Raw genomic sequence first — 27,045 nt, forward strand, 5'->3', positions numbered from 1 at the left:
TTGACCTCGTCTACGCACAATGACCATTCTGACCTCTCTACTCCTGGATCCTGGCTACACACAACGACCATCCGACTTCTCCAATCCTAGACCAAGGCGAGTATCACGACTATTCTGACCTCTATTCTGACCCATGCCAGGCTTATAAAGAACTCTTCCCCGTAGCAGGAGCCACAGATCTGATAACCCCTATCAAGCCACCAACAAGTCCCACAAGAGAACCGGATACCTGCTGTGCTCCTTATCTGCTTCTGGTGCCAGCCGCTGAAAAGTTTTCCACTGTGAATGAGATAATGCGTCAGCAACAACATTTAAAACCCCGGTATATGCTTAGCCCGAAACCAAATATTAAAATCGAAATATCTGATATCCAGATGTCTAAGTAATCGAACCACAGGGTGACACTTGGATAACAAATTATTAATAGCAACGACCACTCATAAATTATCTGACCAAAATGTAACCCTTTTATTAGCCTATAACATTTTAAAAAATGTTGTTAAAACATCTTGACCCAAGGTCCCAAAACCCACCACACCTGTGGCACCAGTAAATAACTTGAGCAAATAATTGGGCATAAAATCCTCCCTAAATTCTAAGTTGGACCTTTATCTAGACATTGTTCTTGCACCTTTTGTAAATATACAGGACACCCACAAGCTCATATTGAACCCCCAAAATAACCACAACATATATAAGCGTATAAGTGTTACAGAGGAGTGCTACTGAGCATGGCAATATATATATTAAAACTAGAGACAGAACATGAAACACAGACAGAGCTCAGTGCACATCCAGCGAAACTTATACACGGTACAGTGCCTAAATATATATGTATAAATATCTATTAAATAAAATGGTCTTTTAGTTTAACATTTTGTCCAAAGTGTTGTAAGCCCTTGAGCCACTACACGGCAGACCACATCTCAAGAGCTTGTAGGTGTCCTGTATGTTTTACAATTCTTGTTCAGCTGGTCTTAGCTGATTGGAGGGTGGTTAAAAGCTCACTCCATTGCATCTCCCACTCTCAGGGGAACTTGCTTGCTTGCAGTTTGATTGTGACAAATCTAATACAGAGTGCTTTTCCTGGTAATGTACAGGTTAATAAGAGCTTCAATCAGACTTAGAACTATGCAACTAATTTTGAAAGATTTATTATAAATCATTCTTCCTGGTAATGCACAGGTTATTAAGAATTTATATTAGTGTTAGGTACCCTTGAGATGTGGTCTGCCGTTTAGTGGCTCAAGGGCTTACAACACTTTGGCCAAAATGTTAAACTAAAAGACCATTTTATTTAATAGATATCTATACATATATATTTAGGCACTGTACCGTGTATAAGTTTCACTGGATGTGCACTGAGCTCTGTCTGTGTTTCATGTTCTGTCTCTGGTTTTAAAGCTTTTGTAAATACTCTTCTTTCTTCACCTTGCTCAGTGCTTGCTGTCGGTACCGCTGCCACACTACCTCAAGAGACCTCAATCTGCGATTCTTCCGAGACCCTGTTTGCTGTGGCGCCAGCCTCCGAGGCCCACCAGACCTCATTCCCACCAGGGGGAGCTCTGGTGCCCTGCTTGACTCCTCCTCTAGCCGCTCGTCATTAGTCGCATGCTCCACCCCTAGTAGCTCGAGAGCCACGCCTACTCCAACTTGCGTGGCCTTCAACTCCAGGAGCTCTTCCAGCTCCGTGTCCACCTCCAAAGTAAGTGTCATTCCTACAGCTGGCCTCGAGCTGTGGGGGGTAAACAGATTTTTATTAATGCATCACTGCTCATTGCCCCCTATTTATAACCCACCCCCAACTGTCAACTTGCCCCGTAACCCACCATTAGCACACATGACTACTGTGGTAAGCAATCAGCGCACTCCAGCTCATTGGCCATTGACCAACTGGCAACTGCCAAGTGGCACCTTCAGTCAATGGGCAGCTACCAACTGTCAACCAAGGGGCTTAGGCCCATGTGGAAATGCTGCCCCTTGGCATAGAGCCAAATAGACAGTTCATTCTCTAAAGCAGTGATTTCCAACGAGGGTTCCCCGGACACCCCTAAAGGGTTCCCTGCAATCTTCAGGTAATTTGAAAATAGTACTGAATACAGAAGAATTTACAAGGCATCCGATCTCAGACGCGCTATTAGAGAGGGTTGGGGTTCCTTACAATGGATCTGATCTATGACACAATATTAGAGAGGGTTGGGGTTCCGTACAATGCATCTGATCTCAGACACATTATTAGAGAGGGTTGGAGTTCCTTACAATGCATCAGATCTCAGACACGCTATAAGAGAGGGTTGGGCTTCCTTACTATGCATCTGATCTCAGACCCGCTATTAGAGAGGGTTGGGGATCCTTACTATGCATCTGATCTCAGACGCGCTATTAGAGAGGGTTGGGGTTCCGCCGAATTTCACATAGGGTTCCTTAACCAAAAAAAGGTTGGAAACCACTGCTGTAAGGAGTGATGTCCATAATGCACAGTCACTCAGTATAGTACATATTTCTAACAACTAAATGATATCTTGCTTGTCCTCTTAAAGCTCCATTCCCATGCAACGCAATGTATTGGAATTTCAATCAAATGGGAACATCTAACACTTTATATAACATGTGCTTCACAATCTGATATGTTTCTTAATTTTTTGTAATATAGACCAGAAATCTTGACTCTTAACGGTGAAATAATAATCCCCATACACAATATATGTTGCTTTTGTTAAGTCTGGTTATGAGCTCAAGTCTCGCAGGGGAAAAAAAAGATTACTGCAGCAATGGGAACATTGCAGTCCGCTGGTCTGAGTTATACACCCGTTCATACACATTCAGCTGGTCTGAGTTATACACCCGTTCATACACATTCAGCTGGTCTGAGTTATACACCCGTTCATACACATTCAGCTGGTCTGAGTTATACACCCGTTCATACACATTCAGCTGGTCTGAGTTATACACCCGTTCATACACATTCAGCTGGTCTGAGTTATACACCCGTTCATACACATTCAGCTGGTCTGAGTTATACACCCGTTCATACACATTCAGCTGGTCTGAGTTATACACCCGTTCATACACATTCAGCTGGTCTGAGTTATACACCCGTTCATACACATTCAGCTGGTCTGAGTTATACACCCGTTCATACACATTCAGCTAGTCTGAGTTATACACCCATTCATACACATTCAGCTGGTCTGAGTTATACACCCATTCATACACATTCAGCTGGTCTGAGTTATACACCCGTTCATACACATTCAGCTGGTCTGAGTTATACACCCGTTCATACACATTCAGCTGGTCTGAGTTATACACCCATTCATACACATTCAGCTAGTCTGAGTTATACACCTGTTCATACACATTCAGCTGGTCTGAGTTATACACCCGTTCATACACATTCAGCTGCTCTGAGTTATACACCCGTTCATACACATTCAGCTGCTCTGAGTTATACACCCGTTCATACACATTCAGAATGGCAGCAGTTTTATAGACGTAAAAAACAAAGTAAAAAAAAATACTTTTGAATCAAACGGCGAAGTCTAGTCATGAAAGAGAAAATAACGGTAACACAGATGTATTTATTTTGCACTTTGTTATTAATAAGGCTTTTAATCATCAGTGGTAAAGGTCTAGATCCACAAAAGAGGGCTAAACTTTAGCACGCCAATTCATACAATGTATGCTTTATGTGCTAATAAGAATCGGGATGTGGTAAAGCATTGCTAAATGGTTGCCTTGCCACACTTTATCATATTAAATTTAGTGAATATACATGCAATTTTGGCTTTAATTGCTTACAAACAAAAAAGCTAGTTTCGCCATAATACCCAAAAGCTGCTTTTATTACAAACAAACAAACAACAACAAAAACAGACGCCATTGTAATTAACACAACTTCAGCTGTATGAATGTGTTGTGCATGATCAAAACATCAAAGGATATTGTACTCTGAGTCATTTGCACTGCAGATGCTCTGTTTGTGTCCCTAGCATACTGCCATTGTGTGATAATCATAGTTATTACATTCATAAAACTATTTTCATTCTTTGCATTGTAATATTGTGATTTATAGGATGTTTGTCTCACAGTCTAACTTTCAGCCTTGAACTCACACCATTAGTTACTAATGTCTCTTTATCCATATTCAACATGGCCCAAATGCTAAACTACAGCGATCACGGTAATTATGTGTAAAAGACATAATGGGATATGTACTTCTGATTAGAAAAAAAGAAAGACACCCAGCCTTTGTGCACTGGTTTTTACTTCCCCCCTTCGAAATAGTAATAATTAGATTTTATTGGGACAGAACATATTCTTGTCCTTTTGCATGGTGGTAACAAGCTTAACCTGGTTCAATTCCCGGTGTCGGCTCCTTGTGACCTTGGGGAAGTCACCTTATCTCCCTGTGCCTCAGGCACCAAAAACATAGATTGTAAGCTCCACGGGGCAGGGACTTTTGCCTGCAAAATGTCTCTGTAAAGCGCTACGTACAACTAGTAGCGCTATACAAGAACATGCTATTCTTATTATTATTAACCTTGACTGCCGCAAAGCATATTGGATTTAAACTTTGAGAACCCATATACCTATGGGTCTTAACACTGAATGAGATCTTAGTCTCTTTTAATAATCTTTTTATGATATTGGGAGCATTTTTGTCAGAGAAGGGAAGTGCCACCTGTACGACACGCGCGGGAATGGGCTTGCAGAAGGGGTTTCCTGTGTTTGCCCCTTTTGGGGATTGTAAGAGACGTGTTCAGAGGTACGCAATAGAGACTGGTTTTAGGGTGAAATTAAATAAGGCTTTTATTGCGATTACCCCCGAGGAAGACTTTAGAGTTGAAACGCGCGTAGGGTGGAGTTGAAAACCTACAGAGTGACCTGGTTGGTGACATTCAAAGTGGAGGACTGCATTGCCCTGCTCAACAGCCGGCCGTGAAGAAAGCTGTTGCTGTGTGAAGTGCTACCTGTTCATCTGACCCAGGGTGGTCTGAATGCTTACCACAAAGGCACTTATGTAAGTGTATTTCTTTGTGTTTTTATTATTAAAAAGCAATTCTATAATATTTTTTCTTTTTTTTCTTCTATATATGGATTTCCCTTCCTGCCTATGAAATAATATTGATGTAGACCTGGAACATCGATTCGGCCAAAATAAGTTGGTAACTTCTAATAACCACAACGCCTGTGTTTCACGTATAACACGTGAGTGTAAAATCTGTAGAAACTTCAACATTGACTGCATCTGTTGTGTTTTACAATATTGCACTATTTTGGTGTTTTTACTTATTCCCTCTATGTCCTGATGAGATTTGCGCACCTGATATTCTTCGTCGTTTTATTGCGCCTGCTTCTTTAACACAAATAAGGGGTCAAACAAAGCTTCTGTTCCACTTGGGAGTATTTCTAGTTAAACATAGGCAGTCCACAACTCCCTTTAGATAGCATGTTTCCCAGCCCCCAAACATATATTTTGATATGTACAGAGATACAACAGTCTTAGAAAGTAAAGCTTATCTGTCTCTCTGGTAGCTGTAGGGGAAATTCTTCTCTGCTGTCCTGGCATAGCCTTTTTGTCCTAAGGCACTTTCAGCTTTCAGAAGTGTTCTCCCCCTTGTTGTCTTGTTGTCTGTCTGTCAGTATACAGCTGCTCAAGACCTCTCTGTCCCTTCCTGTTTCAGCCCATGTGTGTGCTCAGGAGTTTCTCCTTGTCTCAGGAGGAGCCTTTTTCTCTAACAAACCTCCAATCAGCCAGGTGCTGGTCAATTAACCAGCACACTGCTGGATTAGAGGCAAGTTTTCTGAACAGGGATAAATCCCGTTACAGGGATAAATCCCGTCACAGGGATAAATCCCGTCACAGGGATATTTCGGCATATTTTTGTTCATTACATAGTCTTTCATGATCTCTTTTTGACGGTCATCTCCCTGATCCTACAGTATATGTCTGAGCCTACATTAGTACATACGTGCATATATGTTTCTTTGTATATTTTCTATGTAGTTTTTCTACTTTCATCCCTTTACTGTATAGATGTGACTGTGTGTATTTTTGTTCTGTGCATCAATATGCATCTTGATTCCATTGTGTGCATTTGGTTGTAATATTTCCTTTTCTGTAGTCATGTACTAGTGCTAAAATAAATGTATTTTGGATTAAATCCAGGTCCTTAATACTGATACTGTACTTTGCCCCCTAAATCCAGGTCCTTAATACTGATACTGTACTTTGCCCCCTAAATCCAGGTCCTTAATACTGATACTGTACTTTGCCCCCTAAATCCAGGTCCTTGATACTGTACTTTGCCCCCTAAATCCGGGTCCTTAATACTGATACTGTACTTTGCCCCCCTAAATCCAGGTCCTTAATACTGATACTGTACTTTGCCCCCTAAATCCAGGTCCTTGATACTGTACTTTGCCCCCTAAATCCGGGTCCTTAATACTGATACTGTACTTTGCCCCCCTAAATCCAGGTCCTTAATACTGACACTGTACTTTGCCCCCCTAAATCCAGGTCCTTAATACTGATACTGTACTTTGCCCCATTAGTTTTTTCTCTTCCTTTCTCCCATCCTGGCGCTAGCAATTGAAGGTGGGCTGTCTTTTTAAAGCAGTTATTCAATACCGATACACATGTATTTTTTTTTATATACTTTGAAGCATTCTGTTGTTCTCTACAGCTACTTTATATGTCCAAAGATTAAATCAGGACGGTTTCCAAAAATGATCTCATGCTTTCCCCCCCTCTGTGCCAGTGTAACTGCCTCGTCTGTAAACTGGACTGAAAAGCCAAGTGGGAATGTTTTTCGACTTCCGCCTGCCCGGTAGGACAGCTGTATAACACTTTCCATAGGGAAAGTACAGCCACATTTATTTATATTCATATATGGCAACAGAATACAGAGTTGCTAGAAAAATACAATTTCTACTTGTGGTAAACGAATCTTTCCAAAATACTCTCCTGTGCTGGAATACCTGCTCTGCAGCTGCGGTGCCAAAGATAAATGTGGGTTTGTAACCAGATCCTGATGGGGAACACTTTTTTTTATTTTATATATCATGTTTTGGTATTAAGTGTTTACAATAACAACTCCAGTGTGTATCTCCAGCACACACAGGCCTATAAATATCATGTATTATTCACAGCATGACTTGCTGTCTCCCAGCACTGCGGGGGTAGAGTGGGTTATTATACAGCCCGTGGAGGATCAGGATCTGGGCACAGGCTGAGACCCTGTCACTGCTTGTCTGTGCCAGTATCACCCCCTCCTTATATGAGACACACAGCCAGGGTGGGGATTAACCGCGCACAAGAGCCGGGTTCTTTTCCCTTGGAGGCGGATACGGACTCGGTGTGCGATGGAGAAGGGTGAGGGCGTGCTGGCTCTGGCCCGGGATACTCGGGTGTGTGATGGAGAAGGGTGAGGGTGTGATGGAGAAGGGTGAGGGCGTGCTGGCTCTGGCCCGGGATACTCGGGTGTGTGATGGAGAAGGGTGAGGGTGTGATGGAGAAGGGTGAGGGCGTGCTGGCTCTGGCCCGGGATACCCGGGTGTGTGATGGAGAAGGGTGAGTGCGTGCTGGCTCTGACCCGGGATACCCGGGTGTGCGATGGAGAAGGGTGAGGGCGTGCTGGCTCTGACCCGGGATACCCGGGCGTGTGATGGAGAAGGGTGAGGGTGTGATGGAGAAGGGTGAGGGCGTGCTGGCTCTGGCCCGGGATACCCGGGTGTGTGATGGAGAAGGGTGAGTGCGTGCTGGCTCTGACCCGGGATACCCGGGCGTGTGATGGAGAAGGGTGAGGGCGTGCTGGCTCTGACCCGGGTGTGTGATGGAGAAGGGTGAGGGCGTGCTGGCTCTGGCCCGGGATACCCGGGTGTGTGATGGAGAAGGGTTAGGGTGTGATGGAGAAGGGTGAGGGCGTGCTGGCTCTGACCCGGGTGTGTGATGGAGAAGGGTGAGGGCGTGCTGGCTCTGGCCCGGGATACCCGGGTGTGCGATGGAGAAGGGTGAGGGCGTGCTGGCTCTGACCCGGGATACCCGGGCATGCGATGGAGAAGGGTGAGGGCGTGCTGGCTCTGGCCCGGGATACCCGGGCGTGTGATGGAGAAGGGTGAGGGCGTGCTGGCTCTGGCCCGGGATACCCGGGTGTGCGATGGACAAGGGTGAGGGCGTGCTGGCTCTGGCCCGGGATACCCGGGCGTGCTGGCTCTGGCCAGGGATACCCGGGTGTGCTGGCTCTGGCCCGGGATACCCGGGTGTGCTGGCTCTGGCCCGGGATACCCGGGTGTGCTGGCTCTGGCCCGGGATACCCGGGTGTGTGATGGAGAAGGGTGAGGGCGTGCTGGCTCTGGCCCGGGATACCCGGGTGTGTGATGGAGAAGGGTGAGGGTGTGCTGGCTCTGGCCCGGGATACCCGGGCGTGCTGGCTCTGGCCCGGGATACCCGGGTGTGCTCAGCACTTGCTTGGGAGCCGCTGCTGTGGGGAGGGGGCGGGGCTTCCTGCAGTGACGCAGCCGCCGCCGCTCTGCTCTCATTCTCCCATTCACCAGCTCCGTCTGCGCCGCCAGCGCTCACTACGCTCATTGGGTGACGCGTTCTCTACGCAAACGGCGTTGACGTTACTACTCCAAGCCGGTCTCTAGGAACACTATACACAACATGGCGCGCACGGCGGTGGGTGCAGCGCAGCCCCTGCCATGGCCGCGGGCGGGCAACTAATTGCGCTAAGAGGAGGAGGAGGAGGCGGGCAGTGACTCGCACCGGTCGCTTTAGGTTGGCGGCTCACATCCCGGCGCTGCTCCGCACCTGCTGGGCGCTTCTGCGGTGACATGCAGCGCGGCGGGTTGGCCGGTGCTGCCGGGGCTCCTGTCAGGGCGCACAGACACGTCTCTCTCGGAGGGTGAAGAGCAGCAGGGGGAGGACTGGCGGCGCGGGCCCCTCTGCCCGCTCTGTGTCCGGGGCGGGGGAGATACAGCAGCGCAGCATGTCTCTGCACAGCGCACTCGCCGCCGCCTGCCACATGGACGCGGAGTCCCAGGAGAGGGAGAGAGACACGCTGCCGCCCATCCTGTCTGCGGCCAGTGCAGCCTCTGGGGTAATTATCTGTCTGCAGCCTCTGGGGGTAATTATTATCTGTCTGCAGCCTCTGGGGGTAATTATTTTCTGTCTGCAGCCTCTGGGGGTAATTATTATCTGCCTGCAGCCTCTGGGGGTAATTATTATCTGCCTGCATTGCACTGACAGCGCTGCTCACCCTCACATAGGAAACACCGGGCTACTACCCCCGGCGCTATTATATCCCTCCCGTGCTGCAGCGCGCGCGCAAACACCGGGGGACACCGCGGGGGCTTCGTTATCTAAATGTCTGAGCCCGGGTCAGTGACCCGCTGCGGGGCTGCGCTGTGTGAGCCCGGGTCAGTGACCCGCTGCCTGTTACAGAATTAGCATTACAATATAATGACATGCAATGTTTTTGGGGTCAGACCCCGAACCCCCCCCCCCCCCCCACCCTTACACAGACTGATCTCTCAAAGAATATAGTAACATTGCTTGTTAAACATGGCATTGTGCTGTAATAAAGCTGTTCCGTGTGTACAGGTATATATGAGTTTTCTGAGCCCAGTGATAGAGCCACACAGGCTTCCATACATGCAGCAAGTTTTATGCAACTAGCAACTTTTCATTATCATGGACCAACTGAAGGAAGCACCAGTCCTGTTAATGCACACAATAATCATGTTTAACAGAGTCCTATTTATGAATTATTTAAAAAAAACCTGAATTTAATTATAACAAAATATACTATTTTGAGACACGTCAAAGCCGTGGGAACCTAGCGCACTGATATGAGATGGCAGTGATTGAAAAGGATCAAATCAAAAGCATCGTTAGACTGTGACTTGCTGCCGATGCTATTTGGGTCAGTGGATGTTTTTCTGATCCTCTTCTCATCTCTGCTGGGTTATTATCTGGGGTTTAGTTACCATATGTGTTGCCCCCCTCCCTCCCCTTAGAAATGAATCTTTTTTTGTGAGATGAAATAAAACCATGCTATCAATGCAGCTTGTGAAAGATGTTCTGTATGGATCAATAATGTGTAATCTCAGCATGCTCCTGTTGCATCTATGAACGATTTACCTTGACATCACACCTTTTGCCAGCATCAAAAGTCAGTTTGGTTTCAGTATGAATATTCTGTCAGCGGAGCACGCTATAGGTTTGTTTCCCTTTGCTATTAAAGAAGGAATAGTACGTCTACGTTTTTTATATTTGTCTTTTGACATTTTTTAAAGCCAGTATATTAAAATTTTTACATCTTCATCTACGAAGTGCAAAATTACAATGATTGAATGTGCGTGTGTGTATTCAGTCAGCACTAAATCCACTATAATTACATCTTGAACTACTGTACATTTTAAATTATTTTTAAACCCTGAAAATTCTCAAATTTTTTTTTTCATGTAACTTTTGTCAAATCAGTCAATGTATCTTTTATTAAACATTCCGTGGAACGCATTATCCGACGCTTGCTGCTGGAGATTAACATGGGGTTCGCATTCCAACGTTTTTCGCTATCCGCGGGCATTTTGCAGAATGGATTGCGTCAGATAACGGAGGACCGTCTGTATTTTGATGTCAGGTTTTAGCTGGAGAACTTGTCTTTACATATGTTGAGATTTTTTTTCTTTTATATGGTATAATTGTGTTTTAGTTTATTGGTACATCATTATTGAGAGAATAGCTGTAGAAACCAATTAGAAATAAAGACCATTCAAAAGTTGTGGGTGGGCTAATTTACTGTACCTTAGCTGTATGATTGATTACGGTGAAATCATGGCTGTTAAATATAGAACGCCCTTCTACTCTCTGTATGTTTTTCCTACCTACTAATTAGATTGTGAGCTCTTCGGGGCAGGGACTCCTTTTCCTAAACTTTTACTTTTATGGCTGAAGCACTTCTTACTATTATGTGTTATTTGTATTATTTGTTATTTATATGATTGTCAGGTGTATTACTGCTGTGAAGCGCTATGTATATTAATGGCGCTATATAATACATACATACATACATACATACATACATACATACATACATACATACATACATACATACATACCCTGGATCCATGACTGAGATTTGCAGGTTCTGGAGAAAAAATATACAAATTAAATCTCTTAGCTGTGATGGCAGATACAATAGATATCTTCAAAAAAAGGCTGTACATCTTTTTAGAAAGGAAAGGTATACAGAGATATACCAAATAAGTAAACATGGGAAGGATGTTGATCCAGGGAGAAATCTGATTGCCATTCTTTGGAGTCAGGAAGGAAAGTATTATTCCCCTTATGAGATATCATTGGATGATACGACACTGGTTTTTTTATTTGCCCTCCTCTAGATCAAAATACTGTCAGTACGGATATAGGATAAGTATCGAAATAAATTTTTACATAAGTTAAACTTGATGGATATATGTCTTTTTTTTCAACCTCATCTACTATGTAACTTATGCTATGCTTATAGTGCCGGCGACGCAATGCTCGCTGGAAAATCAGATAGAGATGAGTTCCAGCGATCGCGACCAATCCGTCGCTCCGTTGCAACGCGACGGCGGCAATGCATTTGTTTTGCTGCGACGTTATTGTCGCCGGCACTGTAAGCGCAGCCGTAGTGTGGGAGTACTTTGGGAGACTGATGCTGTCAATAACTGAGGCCTCCTTCACTAAGTAAGATTGACTTTTAATTAGTAAAACTTGGCAGGCCTGTCATGCAATTTTGTATGCCAATTCTATGACTGGTCAATTGTCGTAGGCTGCTTATGAAACGTCTTTCCATTCGAAAACGGCAGTTTATTCTAGCAGTAATCGGTACCAAAGCAAAATGTGTTGAAAAACGTTTTGCAATTTAGGTGGCATTTCTATCTGTTTCATAAAATAGTTAATTCATTTACAGTTTAACCTAAAAATACCGGTTGCTAACAGTGAAAAGTCCTTACTGATTCACCAAATCAGAGCGAGAAAGTTGAAGTCTTGTACATGATTTTAGACACATTGATCTGAAATTTTAAAACAGTTTTAATAAAAACGATTGGCCAGTTCTTTAAAGATTGCTTCTGATGCTTTTTGTTCTCTTTTCAAATTCTACAACCTTTTATGAATTAATAGATACATCTCAAAGTCTTATATTCCACTGTGATCATTTTTTTTATTGTAGTGCAACACTTGTATGTAAAAATCGGTGATCTTCTGTTGGAGATGAGGCTTTGCGCATACTCAGAGGTGAATGTGCTGGCTGAGGGCCATGAATGGCCACACTTCAAAATACATTTCGTGGTGAAAAGTACACCTACCCTGTGGCAGAAACATAAGTAGAGGCTATGCAAAGTACTGATGAAAATTAGGTACCCTGATTTTGCTTCTCGGTAAACAAATCCATGTTTGTAAAAAAGGAACACGGAAGGTAAAGCTACTGTTTCTGTGTACTACACAGAAGACAAACGTTATGGCGTGTTACTATGGAAAGCAGTGTGGGAATTTTGCTAGTGTCAGTTCTTTAACATGATTAGTATTAGCTCATCACTTTTATTTACAAATGTGCAACAACTGAACTGAGAAACAAACTGTTAAAGACAAAGGTATGTGTAATATATATATATATATATATATATATATATATATATATATATATATATATATATATATATATATATATATATATATATATTATATATATATAAATAATTAAAAAAAAATTTTTTTATTTATTCTCCACCCCCCCCCCCCCCCCCCCCCAGGAACCACACAACATGCAGTAATTTTTTTTTTGTATTTTATTTTTTAATGAAACAATACTTCTCACTCTATCCAGAGAGCAATTTTTAAAATATATTTTTTTAGACTGTTGGGGAAATGGTTCAAAGGAAAATGGGAAAAAAATTGTTTTGTGAGCTTCCTGTCTCATTCTAGTCTGAAGAACAACTCTTTCCAAACTCGTCACATTACTGAGCAGGCCTTTTCACTTTCCTTTGCTACAGTAGGATAAAACTAGTGAAATAAAATTGTGTGAAACTGATGGAAAAAGCCTTATATGACCGGATTAAAAAAATAAAAAAAAAATATGTCCTCGCTGCTACTGTGTACAATGCTGCAGTTATTTCCGGGATACAACTTTCCCAAATCTGTTGGTGACTAGTAATTAATCAGGCCCACACTGCTACTGCCTGCAGTGCCACAATGAATTCTGGGGCTCAACTTTCTCCCACTCAGTGATTGACAGTTAGAGCCTGTCAATTGCCAGCTTGGGAACGTTAGTGATTGGCAGTTAGAGCCTGTCAATCGCCAGCTTGGGAACGTTAGTGATTGGCAGTTAGAGCCTGTCAATCGCCAGCTTGGGAACGTTAGTGATTGGCAGTTAGAGCCTGTCAATCGCCAGCTCAGGAACATTAGTGATTGGCAGTTAGAGGCCCCCACTTCCAGTTACCAGTAATCCGGTGAACCTCACACCCCAGAATTTGTTCCAGCTCCATGACTCCCAGTCTGCAGGTTCTGCTGGCGACCCGTTATTTCTGCTCCTTTCTCCTGTCATTCTGTAGGCTGAATACAAAAGGGAAATCTACTGTAGGTATGGAAAAGAGCCAGGTCTCAAAGGGAGTCTACCTTCTTTCAGGAGCTTAGGAAAATGGGCAGAATACGTGGGCAATGGGGTTCTTACATGCCGTCCGATTCTACTTTTCAAATAATGGGTACTTAAATATTCCAGAGCAAGAGGAAGATGGCTTTACAGCATATTGATTTTGAGCCTGTAAAATTCTGTGAAACCTTTTACTGGATTGACGTGAGTTTTTACTAGATTACATTATAGTGCACAGAGCTTTCGAAACCTCACAGGTCTTATCTTCATGTTTCTATAAGTGAATCAATGAATGTGACAAGCTTTGCGTTTTACAACCGGTTGTACCGGGAATGGAAAAATCCTGCACGCCTCCATTTCCCCTGTGTGCAGTGATGCCTGACCTGTCTGGGACTGGCCGCGGCGGTAATTAACAGGCTAAGGCTTCGTCCAGGGGGAAGCTGAGCGCTCATGCGACGTGATCAAACACATGGTTGCAATGAGACTGTCCAGGGTGCGCACGTGCCTGTGTGCGCTCAGCTGCTTGGAGAGACAAATACAATTGATGCTGGCGCGTCACGTGAGCGGTTCGCCCAATTAGGGAGAACCAGCTCCATGTCACGACCGCACCCCCCGACACGCCCCCCCATGCGCGTGCAACTACAATTTTTAATCAGGACACTAATCGCTCCTGCTTGTCATGCACCTGACGTCACGGCGCTCGAGCGAGAGAGCGCTCGCTCTCAGCCTGGCCGCGGTCTAAGGCTGGGGCCTTGGTGCCTTCGCCCGTGTGGAGGCGTACGCCCATGGTATGCGCACCATCCATGGGTGTGTCTAGGGGCGTGCCAGTGACGTCACGGAGCTGGTTCGCCCTCATTAGAGAACCGCTCACGTGACTGGTCTGTCACGCCAAAAAATCAGTTTGAACTGATTTCTTGCGCAACGCGCTCCCGCTTCCGCACGCACGCTGAAAGGCCGCGAACACTGCCTTAAGGCAGTTTGTTCGCTCGGCGTCTGCGGTACCATTGCCCCAGCCGACCCTGCTCTCAATGTACACTGACTGTGTGTGACTGTGACTGGGTGTGTGAGTGAAAGAGTGAGACAATCTTTCTGTGTGTCAGGATGTCACAGCTGGAGCGCCAACATTCCCCCTCCACCATTTACTTACTGGATTCAAGGTAACTTTATTAAAGCAATGGCTTTTTATTTATTTTTTAGAGCTTTACATTGATCTACTTTTTGATGAATGGCATGTCAGATAGGCAAATTATCTGAATGTAACAACTTATCTGCTTGACGATCCAGAACAAGAGTTCTCAACTGTTGATGTTGCTGTACAATTGAATGGTAATAGTAATTAGGGACATCATTATATTACATGGTTAAAAATACTGTACATGGTTATTAAAAAATGAGAGGAAAATCTCGGTTTTTAAACTTTCTAAACTTTTCGTGAGATGTCTGCTCCCCACTCTGTTCAATACGACAGGGCTTTCCACTCCCAATACTACAGCGTTATGGGAATAGAACTATCTATTAATATAGTAGTATTAGTATAAAACTCCTTAAGTATCTCCTGCTAAGGGTAGAACATTCATTTTAAGAACATCCTGTCACGGATTATCCACAAACACTGGCCTTCCATCATGGATTGAGAATCTTTTGGACCACCGTAGATAACTGCCCGACGTGAAATTCGCGAGAACAGTTTTTTACGATCGGTTATCGATGGACTCTGAAGCTGTTTTGCTGGGACAAAGGTCCACAGTTGGACAAATATTGATTCTGTTCCAATAAACATCTTTTTTTCTTCACCAAGACCACTGGAGTACCTGGATATTCCTTTGTTTGCTATATTCAAGTCTTCCTCCTGGTTTCTTGATCTTATGTGAACCCGTGGCAGGACTGCAGTACCGTGAGTGCTCCTAACCGTGCTCTTGTTTTAGTCTAAATCAATAAATATTCAAGAAAAAAAAATAATCATGGCATCATATACAGTTCACAGTTCCCCACTACAATTGAACATCAAGATACAAAGCACACAGGTGTTCCACCGATGATATGGTACATTAGCCAAGATTGCGGAATGTTTGTTTGCGCCAGTGACATAGAAGTGGTGCTTTCCCCATCTCATTAATGTGTAATCCTGCTGATTAAAAGCATTATTTAGTCTTCTAATTCCTCAGTGCTTAGTCTTTTTGGGTTGTTGTATGTTCAACAAACTGCTTTTGTGCCACGCTTACTGTGCTTGCACTTAACCATAGGTGCTTCTGCACAGGGTGGTTTTCCCTTCAATACATGTTCCCAAAAATGTCCTATTAATAAAAGGGACATTCAGTTATTGTTCAGCTACAGTAGGACATGCTGTATGCAGTAGTCTTAAGCAATTGATTTTTCCCCACAGGCATTAGAAATTAAAGAGGCTAATGCATTTTATTTAGTCCCTTGCACTTATTTATAATTCAGTGGCAAGTTTTTTTTATTCGAGTCTTTTAATGTATTGACATTATACCCATAGTATAAGGAAAGAAACATGAAGGTGAATTTTGCGTAGGTTTGCAATGTATCGATGGTTATGGCAGGACTTGAACAGTGAGAAACAAGGAAAAGAATCCCATAAGATGCACTCACTCAGGATAGAGCTCAAAATAAATACATTTTATTATGATATCAAGAGAAACACCCTAATTAAAACCTGAAAAGGCAGCGCATGTTTGTCCCAGCGGAGTGTGGAATGCTTGCTGTAAGTCTATGCCCGGGTATACACACAGGCCACTGCAACAAATAACCTTCTGTTGGCATCAAGCCACCACCCCCGACCCGTGATACAAGGAATACCAACAGGTCAATTTCTACGGGTCAGAAGGAATTGCTCAATGCCTGAAGATTTTGAGATCCAGTCGGTGAAGATGAAAAATAAGTTCCTGAATAGGGGGTACAGTCAATCCTGTGTTAACAAAGCCTATAAACGGGCAAAACGCACAGATAGAGGAACACTGCTGTATGCCAAAAAATCAGAACATGAGGGCACCCAACCAATTGGGGTGATTGGCACCTACAACAAACAATGGAGAGATAGTGATACAAATGTGGAATTTCAATACCTGGCGCATACAAATAATATGATTACAATACAATATAAAATAAAGGATATATATTCCAATGGAGTGAAGTCCTTATCAATGTCTATTAGTAGAATGGACTCGACTCTGTCCTCAAGTTGGGTTGAATAAAGTCTCTCTTATGCAGCAAGTAGTAGTCCTATGATATGAGACAAAAAACAGAGACACCACATTGCGCAGTATTGACTTTACAGCAATGAAATCCTCCCTTTATATGACTCTAAGTGAAATGCCCACTTACTAGATTTAGAGTGGGTCGCATGCAGTTGAGAGAATCTGTATCTGTGTTTCTTCTGGTCCAGACGTTCACAGGTTAACACGAACCCCACGTGGTATTCCTGCCTCTCCTGGATCCTGGAAGAAACTCCGTCTCTGGAAAGTGTTTTCTTCTTCTGTACTGGTCTCCTGTATATATCTCCAGCAAGGGGTATATAAAAGACAAAGGATTGCGCAGTGGTCTAAATAGCTTTAATGACGCATCCCAACTAGGTGCAGAAATATACTCACAATATCCGTGAGTTTAAAAACAATTCAAACGCCCGACCTGGCTGTCCCACAGCAAACCCCAGTCTCTGTCAGCTCCTGCCTCTGATCGCGTGTGTCTCGCGCTATCCAGGCTTGGGCGTGCTGACGTCACTATTCAGTGAACTGACCGGAGAGTGGATGAGAGTCCTGATTGACGTCCGTTAAGGCTCCTCCCTATGCGTTTCGTGACGGGGAACGTCACTTTGTCAGGGGATTGTGGAGCCTACAACAATCCCTTGTACTTAAATAGCTCGTTCTTAACTCTTTGTGGGTCGGAACTTACTAAACAATTAACTGCACCACAGATGCATTCACTGCTGAGTTGATTAATTGCAGTGGGGTTGAAAACCTCCATGGTAAAATGAATTGTTGACAAATAACAAATACAGTTACAACATTAATCATATACATTCTGATGAAAATTAAAAAATAAATTGTTATAAAGGAGGAACAGATGTGTAAAATCTTAAAATCTTAAAATCTAAATTCTTAATAATGATTTACAAGCAGCTCCAGTGAGGAGTGTAACCAATGTTTAAGTTGTCCTTGCGACCTCTACAACACGAAATGGAGTCTGGGGGCCCTCATAGGAAAGAAGCTAGATCGAAATCTATGTTTAGACCTTTGGGGGAGAGCGTCTTTAAAGTGTAGATCCAGAAGCTCTCTTGCTGAGATACCTTCTGTAATCTATCTCCCCCTCTGATTCCCACTTTTGGGCTGTCTATCCCTATGCATATTAGACCCTCAGGTGACATGTTGTGGTGTATCTTAAAATGGTTTGAAACACTATGTGTCTCCAAACCTTTTTTAATGTTGTACACATGTTCCGCAAACCTTCTCTTAAGAGGTCTTCCCGTCCTCCCCACATATTGTAGCCCACAAGGGCATTCTAAGAGATACACACAAAAGTTTGTTTTGCAAGTGATTAAAGTTTGGATGACATAACTTTTCCCAGTAACTTTAGATGTGAATCCTTTACATTTATGTCCAAAACTACAGCCTATACAATTTTTACAGGGATAGTAACCCTTAAGGTCTCCCAACCACATAGTAGGACCCGATCCCAAGTTCTTTTTTGGGCAGCTTGGAGCTAATTGTGATTTTAAATTCTGGGATTTTTTGTATACAATTTGTGGTTTACTTGGTAGAATAGAGTTAAGGACGGGATCTCTCTGTAAAATCTCCCAGTGTTTATTTAACACCTTGGCAATGTCATGAGACATCCCATTATACTGTGTGATAAATGGGATGAACACTTGATCGATATTCACTGGATTCTTTTTCTTGGGTCTAATTAGGGTAGTTCTATCTGTGTCATTAGCGTTTTTTATCGCATTTTGCACCAGTACCTTATTGTATTTTCTGTCCCTAAATTTTTCACCCATGTCCTTAATCTGCTCTTCATATACCTCTTGTTGTGAACAGTTTTTCCTTATTCTTAAAGCTTGCCCCCTCGGAATATTTCGGATCCATTTTGAGTGGTGATGGCTAGACGCCAATACATAAGAGTTAGCGTTTACTTCTTTAAAAAATGTTTTAGTATGTACTATGTTGTTGACTGTGTATAAAGTGAGATCCAGGAAATCTATAGACTGGGTGCTGTTGTTAAAAGTGAATTTGATATTATAATCATTATTATTTAGATGAATCTTGAAGGCCTCTAGTACATACTAAAACATTTTTTAAAGAAGTAAACGCTAACTCTTATGTATTGGCGTCTAGCCATCACCACTCAAAATGGATCCGAAATATTCCGAGGGGGCAAGCTTTAAGAATAAGGAAAAACTGTTCACAACAAGAGGTGTATATGAAGAGCAGATTAAGGACATGGGTGAAAAATTTAGGGACAGAAAATACAATAAGGTACTGGTGCAAAATGCGATAAAAAACGCTAATGACACAGATAGAACTACCCTAATTAGACCCAAGAAAAAGAATCCAGTGAATACCGATCAAGTGTTCATCCCATTTATCACACAGTATAATGGGATGTCTCATGACATTGCCAAGGTGTTAAATAAACACTGGGGGATTTTACAGAGAGATCCCGTCCTTAACTCTATTCTACCAAGTAAACCACAAATTGTATACAAAAAATCCCAGAATTTAAAATCACAATTAGCTCCAAGCTGCCCAATAAAGAACTTGGGATCGGGTCCTACTATGTGGTTGGGAGACCTTAAGGGTTACTATCCCTGTAAAAATTGTATAGGCTGTAGTTTTGGACATAAATGTAAAGGATTCACATCTAAAATTACTGGGAAAAGTTATGTCATCCAAACTTTAATCACTTGCAAAACAAACTTTTGTGTGTATCTCTTAGAATGCCCTTGTGGGCTACAATATGTGGGGAGGACGGGAAGACCTCTTAAGAGAAGGTTTGCGGAACATGTGTACAACATTAAAAAAGGTTTGGAGACACATAGTGTTTCAAACCATTTTAAGATACACCACAACATGTCACCTGAGGGTCTAATATGCATAGGGATAGACAGCCCAAAAGTGGGAATCAGAGGGGGAGATAGATTACAGAAGGTATCTCAGCAAGAGAGCTTCTGGATCTACACTTTAAAGACGCTCTCCCCCAAAGGTCTAAACATAGATTTCGATCTAGCTTCTTTCCTATGAGGGCCCCCAGACTCCATTTCGTGTTGTAGAGGTCGCAAGGACAACTTAAACATTGGTTACACTCCTCACTGGAGCTGCTTGTAAATCATTATTAAGAATTTAGATTTTAAGATTTTATGATTTTACACATCTGTTCCTCCTTTATAACAATTTATTTTTTAATTTTCATCAGAATGTATATGATTAATGTTGTAACTGTATTTGTTATTTGTCAACAATTCATTTTACCACGGAGGTTTTCAACCCCACTGCAATTAATCAACTCAGCAGTGAATGCATCTGTGGTGCAGTTAATTGTTTAGTAAGTTCCGACCCACAAAGAGTTAAGAACGAGCTATTTAAGTACAAGGGATTGTTGTAGGCTCCACAATCCCCTGACGAAGTGACGTTCCCCATCACGAAACGCGTAGGGAGGAGCCTAAACGGACGTCAATCAGGACTCTCATCCACTCTCCGGTCAGTTCACTGAATAGTGACGTCAGCACGCCCAAGCCTGGATAGCGCGAGACACACGCGATCAGAGGCAGGAGCTGACAGAGACTGGGGTTTGCTGTGGGACAGCCAGGTTGGGCGTTTGAATTGTTTTTAAACTCACGGATATTGTGAGTATATTTCTGCACCTAGTTGGGATGCGTCATTAAAACTATTTAGACTATTGCGCAATCCTTTGTCTTTTATATACCCCTTGCTGGAGATATATACAGGAGACCAGTACAGAAGAAGAAAACACTTTCCAGAGACGGAGTTTCTTCCAGGATCCAGGAGAGGCAGGAATACCACGTGGGGTTCGTGTTAACCTGTGAACGTCTGGACCAGAAGAAACACAGATACAGATTCTCTCAACTGCATGCGACCCACTCTAAATCTAGTAAGTTGGCATTTCACTTAGAGTCATATAAAGGGAGGACTTCATTGCTGTAAAGTCAATACTGCACAATGTGGTGTCTCTGTTTTTTGTCTCATATCATAGGACTACTACTTGCTGCATAAGAGAGACTTTATTCAACCCAACTTGAGGACAGAGTCGAGTCCATTCTACTAATAGACATTGATAAGGACTTCACTCCATTGGAATATATATCCTTTATTTTATATTGTATTGTAATCATATTATTTGTATGCGCCAGGTATTGAAATTCCACATTTGTATCACTATATTGTTTTAGGGTTCATTTGAGATTGCACCCTTAGTAGAATCACCAGGCAGCTTAAGCACACGCATTTATGCACTGCACATTTATACATTTGGTCTAGCGCTAGTTTAGTATTTTTTGTTAACACTAAACAATGGCGAGAGATTAGAGACTCGTTGAACAAACACTGGCACATCCTTCTTGAGGATATTGACCTCAAAAAGGTACTAAACCCTCAGGCGTCCATTACATACAAACGCCCACGCAATCTTACGGACTATATGGTACATAGTCATTATCAAAGCCACAATAATACAACATGGCTAGATAGCAATAGGGTAACAGGGACCTACAGATGTGGTGCGTGTAAAGCATGCAAATACATACACCCCTCAAAACAGTTTCATGGATCACACAGCAATAAACAATACAGTATGCGTAACTTCATTAACTGTAAAACAGAGAGAGTTGTTTATTTGGTAACATGCAAATGCGGAACTAAATATGTTGGGAAAACTTCGCCTGAATTTAGACGAAGGATTCTGGAACATATAAGCACAGTCAACACCAAAAAGGATGTGCCCGTTGCCAGACATGTCAATTCCGCCCATGGGGGAGATGTCTCTAATTTATCTTTCCAGGGGATCGACCTTGTAAAATTGGGGATACGCAAGGGTGATTTAGATACCGCTCTACTGAGAAAAGAGTCTCGGTGGATATACACTCCTGGGGGCTTGAATGAGGGTTTTGTTTATACCCCCTTTCTGTAAATCATCCTGCCCCTTTAAAAAGGGCTTGCTATACATTCTCCCCTTCCTCACTTATTTACCATTAACACTGATCGCTTTTAACCCAGCACGTAATATTCAGAGACACTCTTCAACACCTTTAGTGTCTACTAATATGCCCCTGTCATTATCTCTCCATGAGACTTCCCCTTATATTTTTTTTAACCTGTACTATGGGCCAATAGGACCCGGTTTTTAGTCTTTGTCTCCCTGTTCAGACCACTCCTCCTTTGCGTGTCATGATATACATCGTCATGACGAGGCTACCAGGTTACCATGACAACCTCAGTAAATTAAAGGCTGCAGGGAGCATAGACCCGCCCACCCCCGAAGAAGTTCCATAGCAGGAACGAAACACGTGTCGGGTGAGACGTCCCGTGTGACGTCATCAGCGCGACCAACTAGGTAGTAGTTGGGTCACTTTGGATCCCAGCTTGGAGTGCTTACCTTAGCGATTAGCTAACTGAGATGTGGGCCAAGCGTGGATCCCACTAGCTAGGGCTGGGACTGTTCTTATCCTGACCTGGTGAGAGATCCCTGCACTAACTCGGCGATTCAGGTACTCCTTCTGCAATGTGCTCCGTGATATGGGGGGTTGGTGATCTGCTGCCTTTGACTCCATATGGCTGTTAATGATCACTGCTATTTGCTTTGAAACTTATGGATAGTGGGGCATACGTTTAACCCCTACATACCCACACACAGCAGAGTAGAATGCCCATTCACGAGTAGACTATATCTGAACAACAACACTTTGCCTGTAGTGTGATTCTCCCCACTCTGTACTCTTCCCTCACATATAAGGAGGTTTTCTTGAGCCAACAACCTTGAACTTCCTCTCCTAAGGGGTAACAGTACATGAGTATCCATTTGGTGCATTTACCTTCCATATGACCTATATGCGATCACAACCAATTTTGGAGGTATATATAATAGACTATTAAGTAGGCACCATCTATATTATTATTATCACCACAGGTTACCCATCAGTCCTTTCCCTGGGTCACTCATATTGTGTTTACACCCGGGCATAGACTTACAGCAAGCATTCCACACTCCTGGGACAAACATGCGCTGCCTTTTCAGGTTTTAATTAGGGTGTTTCTCTTGATATCATAATAAAATGTATTTATTTTGAGCTCTATCCCGAGTGAGTGCATCTTATGGGATTCTTTTCCTTGTTTCTCAGTGTATACCTGTATCCCTGATAGCACCACTTCCAGTCTCTACCCTCATACCACAGTGGCTGAGCCGGGTTACCCCACCTTTTTCTCTCCCCTCCCCTCCCGTATTATAGGACTTGAACAGTGTCATGCAATAAGCTGTTAAATAAATGTAATTGATTATTTAATTAAGCATGCAATTTCGCCTATTACAGTAGCACTTGTTTGATAAAGAACCTGTTTTAAAAAGCCGTAATCCCCTCTAGAAACCTATGTTCGCTTCCCATATCCTTTAGAATCAAAGTTGAAACCCTAGCTCTGACTTAAAAAGCTCTCAACAACCTGCCCCCCTTACATCTCAACCCTCATCTTCATAGATATCCCTAAAAGTAAACGCCCCCTACGTTCTGTCCATGACATCCGCCTTATTATTTCCTCTCACTCTCGCCTGCCAGACGTCTCCCGCGCTGCCCCCTCTCTCTGGAATTCCTTACCACATACCATCAGACACTCCCTGGGACCAGCTGTGTTGCTAGACCAAACTCCACACTAATACCCCTAACATCCACACCCCCAAAACTTATTGGGATCAGTAGTGCAGCTGGGCCATACTCCACCCCACAATGAGCAGCCACTTTACATTTTTTCTACATTGCCCCTTATTCCCTCTAGATTGCACACTCTCACAAGCAGGACCCTCATTACCTTCTGTATCCGCTTGCTTGTCCTTATTTGTATGTCATTCTGTTGATGTAGTATACATAACTCTGTACCCCACCGTACTGCGCTGCGAAATATGTTGCCCCTTTACAATTAAACAATAACGTGAGCTTTAGGCCGCGCTTATACTGACGGCGACGCGACCGATGTTGCTACTGGCAAAAGTTGTAATTTGATTTTTAGCGACGGCGCTGGCGACAAGGCCTGCGTCTCGTGGCGACTGTCTCTAAAAAATCAAATAGACCCGGCTTCGAAACTTTTTGGTCGCGACATCGCTCCATCGTGCTTACTATAAGCGCTTGCAACGGAGTCAATGTATTTGTTTCGGAGCGACGTCGCACTATAAGCGCAGCCTAAGGCCCCGGTAACTCCGCTGCAATGCGCGCCCACAGCCGATTTCCCGGTCTGCTCTGTTGGAGCATTTAGCCCAGGGCAGGCGTGATGGCCGTGCCTCACTCTTACAGAAACCCCACACTTTTCCCCACAACATTTAAACTGATTGCCTGGGGAGAGCGCGGGGCCTCTGTAAGTGCCTCTTACCTTCTCTCCGGAGCTGTAAGCTTCTCCTCCTGGCCCGCCTCTCCAGCCTCGACGACGTGAATCCGCGACATAATATTGGCGACGCGTTGCCATGGCAATGCAGGAGGAGATGCCAGAGAAGGTAAGAAGCCCCTGTGCTCTCCCCCACCCCCTCCAAACTCTCAGCCAGCCCTGGTTTAGCGCGATCTGTGAAAAATCTAGCACACCAAAAAGTAAAGGAATTCAACGAGTAGCAAAATAAGTCATTTTAATGACTTGAAGTCATAGTAGCATCCAAAATACTTATTTGTCATTAAAATGACCTTTTTTGCTGCTCATTGAATTCCTTTACTTTTTGATGTGCTTGACTCAATTTTTCTATGATTACTACAGTACATCTTGACCAGATATTTTGGCATAGCACCCATGTTGTTTGATATTGTCTTAGACCACTGTTGGGGCCGTTCTATACAGTGTGTATCCGTGCGCGCGCGCGCACCTGTGTGAACACGCATGCACATGCCGCACGCTTTTTGTGGGTATACATTCCTTGCTGCCGGGACCGACAGGCAGGGAAGGTATTGTGTGTGTGTTTGTGTCTGTTTGTGTGTATGTGTCATTTATTATTTATTATTAAACAAAAACATTTATAAAAATAAAATGTTTATTAACATTGTGCAGATACACACACACACACACACACACACACACACACACACACACACACACACACACACACACACACACACACACACACACACACACACACACACACACACACGCATACATTGTAGCGGCGCAAAATCATTATTTTCCTGCTCTTCCCCTCTGTCGGCCGGCTGCACGCTCACTGCCGTGCTTGCGCGGTCCTATTATAGAAAGGCTGACTAACCTCAGCCACTTATAAGTGCCGCGCGCGCACTATAGAACAGCCCTTAGGAGCATCCCAAGTTGCTGGATCTGATACTCTGTTTGTCCTTGCCCGATCTGTCTCATGGAAATAAGCAAGTGCCCATGATGTACCAATAATGTCTTGAGGGCTTTGGCGCACCCGGTCCAACTTTAGGGCAATCGAAAGGTTAATTCTCCAATTGTTGTAGATTTAACACTTTTTTTTTTTTTAAACCTGAAAATTTTCTGAAAATGAAAGTAACAAATGTTTTTAAAAACATGAGGAACCATTTCTATTCTGATTTTAAACGTGTTGATATGTTTCCTCTTTCACATGGGCTAGCTTCCTTTTGTGTCGAAATTGATTGATCTCACACTAAAAAATAATTTGATGTTTTTCCCTTTAATCCTTTGTCAGTGATATAACCATATGTGCATTATAATTCTACGCTCCTCAGATCTTGGTAAAAGGGCCGTGAATATCTTTTTATGCTTTATATATCGCTAACATTTTTCCAGAATACAGTTTCCTTTAAGTAGTAGTTTATACTCTTCAGTACGAAAACGAATTAATTAAAGTAAACCTAAGGCTACGCTTACAGTGCCAGCGACGTCTTGTCAAAACAAATGCATTGTCGCCTTCGTTGGCGCTTATATTGCACGACCAAGCGACAGCGCTAACAAAAATCTGGTAGTCCCTGTTGTTTGATTTTTTTTCGGCGACAGTCTCCCCTTGTGGCCAATCAGAGAGCTTCTCCGTCCCTCTGCACTCCCCCTTTCTGACGTCGCTGGCCTTGTAGCGAGCGACGTCGCCTAAACTTAAATTACAATTATCGCGACGGTGACGGGTGACGTCATTGGTCGCGTCGTCGGCAGTATAAGCGCAGCCTACGTTATCTACAGTGTATTGGGGAATAAAACCAGTGGTCAAAATTGATTGTGATATTTTACACCAGGAGTGACCAACTCCAGTCCTCAAGGGCCTCCAGCAGGTCAGGTTTTAAGGATATCATTGACGTAGCCACTGATTGAGCCACTTGTGCTGCGGAATGGGACATTTGGTCGCTGCAATTTTGCCTTGACCACATGACCGCTGGTGTTTGTCCACAGACTGACACGCCGCTGCAGGAACCTTCGCCGCCAGCCGCTTCTACAATATAAGTTTCTAGTGCTTAGAGGGTTAACTTTAGGTGTTTTTAGCGGCGGTAGGGGGTTAACTTTAGTGGTTTTAGCGGTGGTAGGGGGTTAACTTTAGTGGTTTTAGCGGTGGTAGGGGGTTAACGTTTAGGGGTTTTAGCGGTGGTATGGGGTTAACTTTAGGGGTTTTAGCGGTGGTATGGGGTTAAGGCTTTTAGAGCAGGGGGTAGCGTTAGTTTTAGGGTAAGGGTTAAGGTTAGAGACTTTCCTTAGCATTTAAGCGGCGAGGTGAATTGCGGCCAAGTGGCGGCAGTCATTTGGTCACAGCGAAACGGCCTCACCAAATGTCCTAGACCGCTGTGCTGAAGCAGGGATATCCTTAAAACCAGACATGTTGATGGCCCTTGAGGACTGGTGTTGGTCTCTCCTGATGTAGAATATCAGGACTTCGTTTATAAACACAACCAGAAGGAAACAGAGCGCAAATATCATTTCTATGTGATGGAAGTGAACACAAATGTGTGTGATAAAAATGGAATAATGTATCCAGTCCCTGTGTGTAGTGCTGCTCCTGAGAAGGACTCAATCCAGGTCCATAGATGGACGGCAGAAAAAGGTTCGGGAGCGCAAATAGATCCAGGTATATGTGCAAATAAAAATGCAAAAATAGCGCAATACCGTAAAGTGAATTCAAATTGATGAAGTAATAAATATATAACCCACTCACATGGTCCGTGAGTGGTTCAAGCGTTGCGGTTATCCAGGGTAACCAACTCCTATGAACATCCAGACACCCTCGT

The 27,045-nt window shown here is 43.5% G+C and overlaps 1 protein-coding gene across 4 annotated transcripts in view; it reads left to right on the forward strand.

Moving 5' to 3' along the window:
* The first annotated feature begins 7,286 nt into the window (after positions 1–7,286).
* The window catches only part of HECTD2 (HECT domain E3 ubiquitin protein ligase 2), a 120,044-nt gene continuing 100,285 nt past the window's right edge, over positions 7,287–27,045 (forward strand). Inside the window, exon 1 of one of the 4 annotated variants that reach the window (XM_075612860.1) lies at positions 7,287–7,378. Coding sequence is in view for 3 of the 4 variants with exons in the window: in XM_075612861.1 (XP_075468976.1) it covers positions 8,994–9,104 (111 nt within the window). In the remaining variant the exon portion in view is untranslated. Of the gene's footprint in view, positions 7,379–8,530; positions 9,105–27,045 lie in introns of those variants that run through there. The other 3 variants (XM_075612861.1, XM_075612858.1, XM_075612859.1) reach the window with 3 other exon arrangements.

This window comes from Ascaphus truei, chromosome 8, assembly GCF_040206685.1.
Source record: "Ascaphus truei isolate aAscTru1 chromosome 8, aAscTru1.hap1, whole genome shotgun sequence".
Classification (NCBI taxonomy): Eukaryota; Metazoa; Chordata; class Amphibia; order Anura; family Ascaphidae; genus Ascaphus; species Ascaphus truei.